Here is a 1,896-nt window from a genome sequence, read left to right as displayed (position 1 = left end):
CCATTTCCGGATCACGTTTCTTTTCATTACTTGGTTGCTAGAACCGCTGGCAACCAATGGTATTCCTCCATTGCAGTAATTGGTTGCTAGGACCACCCGGCGGTCCACCCCCAGAATTACAAATGTACTCCTCGTCCATCCTACCCTGCACCTACCGCCCATGGCCTGTAAAAAAAAAAAATAATATATTTAAATTAAATCTGTTTCATTCAGGGTCCATTCTTACCTACGATGTTGCATCACCGTCGATTGCTTTGTGGCCAGGAGGTGCTTTTGGGGTGCCATTCAAATTAATGGCAATACACCTGCCGCACTGTAATGCGCGGTCAGTGCGTTGCACGGTACCATGTGTTAATTAATACGGCCCTCCACAGCAGTCCTAGTTTCTCATGTGGCCCCTCAAGAAAATAAATTGGTTATCCTGTGTCTACCGTTTTTGTCTAGTGGCTGAATTGAAGCATTTATTTACCTAATCCCCACTCTTCTGGCTCCCTCAGGGCTGCTAAACTGGTCCCTGCAGCTATTTCTCCCCCGGGCTGCAGCAGTCTGAGAATCACTGACATTATTTACTTAGCTAAACCCTGTGCAGAGCAGATGGTGCTCCCCTCTACCCCCCTCCACTCTGGCTGTGGATTGTCCCTTGGCGTCCTCTTGTCTAATGCAGGTTCCATAGACCTGCATTAGAAATGAGGACACTGAAGACAGTCAACAGCTGGAGTGGAGGGGGAGAAGAGGTGAGCACCAGCTGCTCTCCATTGGGGTTCAGGTAAGTAAATTTGCTTCACTCCAGTCCCTATATAAAAACAAGCCCTTAACCCTTGCAGTGCGGAGGTAGCCCAACTGCAAGGATAGTTTTTGTCTTTTTGTCTGCCCAGACATTGACTTTAACTTTTCGTTTTTTTGCCATTTTTAGCTACAGAACTGTTCCTTAATGCCTTTATACTTTTTTTTTTTTTCTTTCAGGCTGGTATGTGGTCTGGCATCTCTTCTTGTCCAAGTTCAAGTTCCTCCGAGAACTTGTCTGCGATAGTGCCTCACTGCAAGGAGAAAGTGAGTCCACGGAGTCGGCGGCAGAGTCGGAATCCCCACTGACTCCACAGAAGACAAGAGCAAAATCTGCACGACAGAGGCGAGCTCCAGCCGAAGAGGCCACCTAAGCATGGCGACACTGCTGAGACTTTATCAGTGGCAATCCTGACATTGTGCTTTCAGCATCTGCACTGCAGCAGTCAACACTATATGACTTGATGAGAATAACGGCTTCATAAAAGTATAGCATAGTGATTTGAAGTCTCATTACCTGTCCTCAAATATTTATGCTTCCAGAGGATGTGAAGCGCTAAGTGCATGAAACTAGACATGGACAAAACTTAGATTTTGCCACTGCACTGGTTGTCCAACAGGCTGTAAAGTGTAAATGTGGCTTTGTATTCACTACACTGGGTTCTTTAAACTAAACCAGTTTTGCTTCCTAGTAAGGACATTGAATTGACAGTCACCACTAATAATACATGCTGAATGTCAGCTGTGGTTTTATAGAAGAGCACCTTGTTAAATTATAATGTAAATATCACCTAAGAACTCATTCAGCTGCCTTGATGTCCATGAAAATGTAATGACAAAAGCTTTCAGTTTGCAGGACGTCTCACTGCACTTCTGCCCTGTCATATCAGTTGCCCTATGGTTTATGTATGCAAGAACAACACTGTGGAGGGCATCTTTCATTATGGGTATCACATTCATAACTGTAGAGTGTTAGTTGCTGCCTTTCTTGTTACAACAAAACGCAAAGTGCTTGTGCATTAGGTGCTCTTGCATTCCATAGGATATTGCTTGTAAGAGAGCACTGCAACTGTTTGGCCTCGAGGAAGTATCTTGGTTAAACCTGATTTTGGA

The 1,896-nt window shown here is 44.8% G+C and overlaps 1 protein-coding gene across 1 annotated transcript; it reads left to right on the top strand.

Annotated features, from left to right (window-relative positions):
• Positions 1-664: 664 nt before the first annotated feature.
• On the top strand, positions 665-1,889 carry SMIM13 (small integral membrane protein 13; the record flags this gene model as incomplete). Its single annotated transcript, XM_018570823.1, has 2 exons — positions 665-766; positions 950-1,889. Coding segments are annotated over 2 exons (310 nt in total), but the record flags the coding sequence as incomplete, so codon positions are not given.
• Between the last annotated feature and the right edge of the window lie 7 nt (positions 1,890-1,896).

Source organism: Nanorana parkeri, unplaced genomic scaffold (assembly GCF_000935625.1).
Source record: "Nanorana parkeri isolate BGI_ZX_2015 unplaced genomic scaffold, ASM93562v1 scaffold1603, whole genome shotgun sequence".
Classification (NCBI taxonomy): Eukaryota; Metazoa; Chordata; class Amphibia; order Anura; family Dicroglossidae; genus Nanorana; species Nanorana parkeri.
This window is presented reverse-complemented; position numbering and strand designations above follow the sequence as displayed.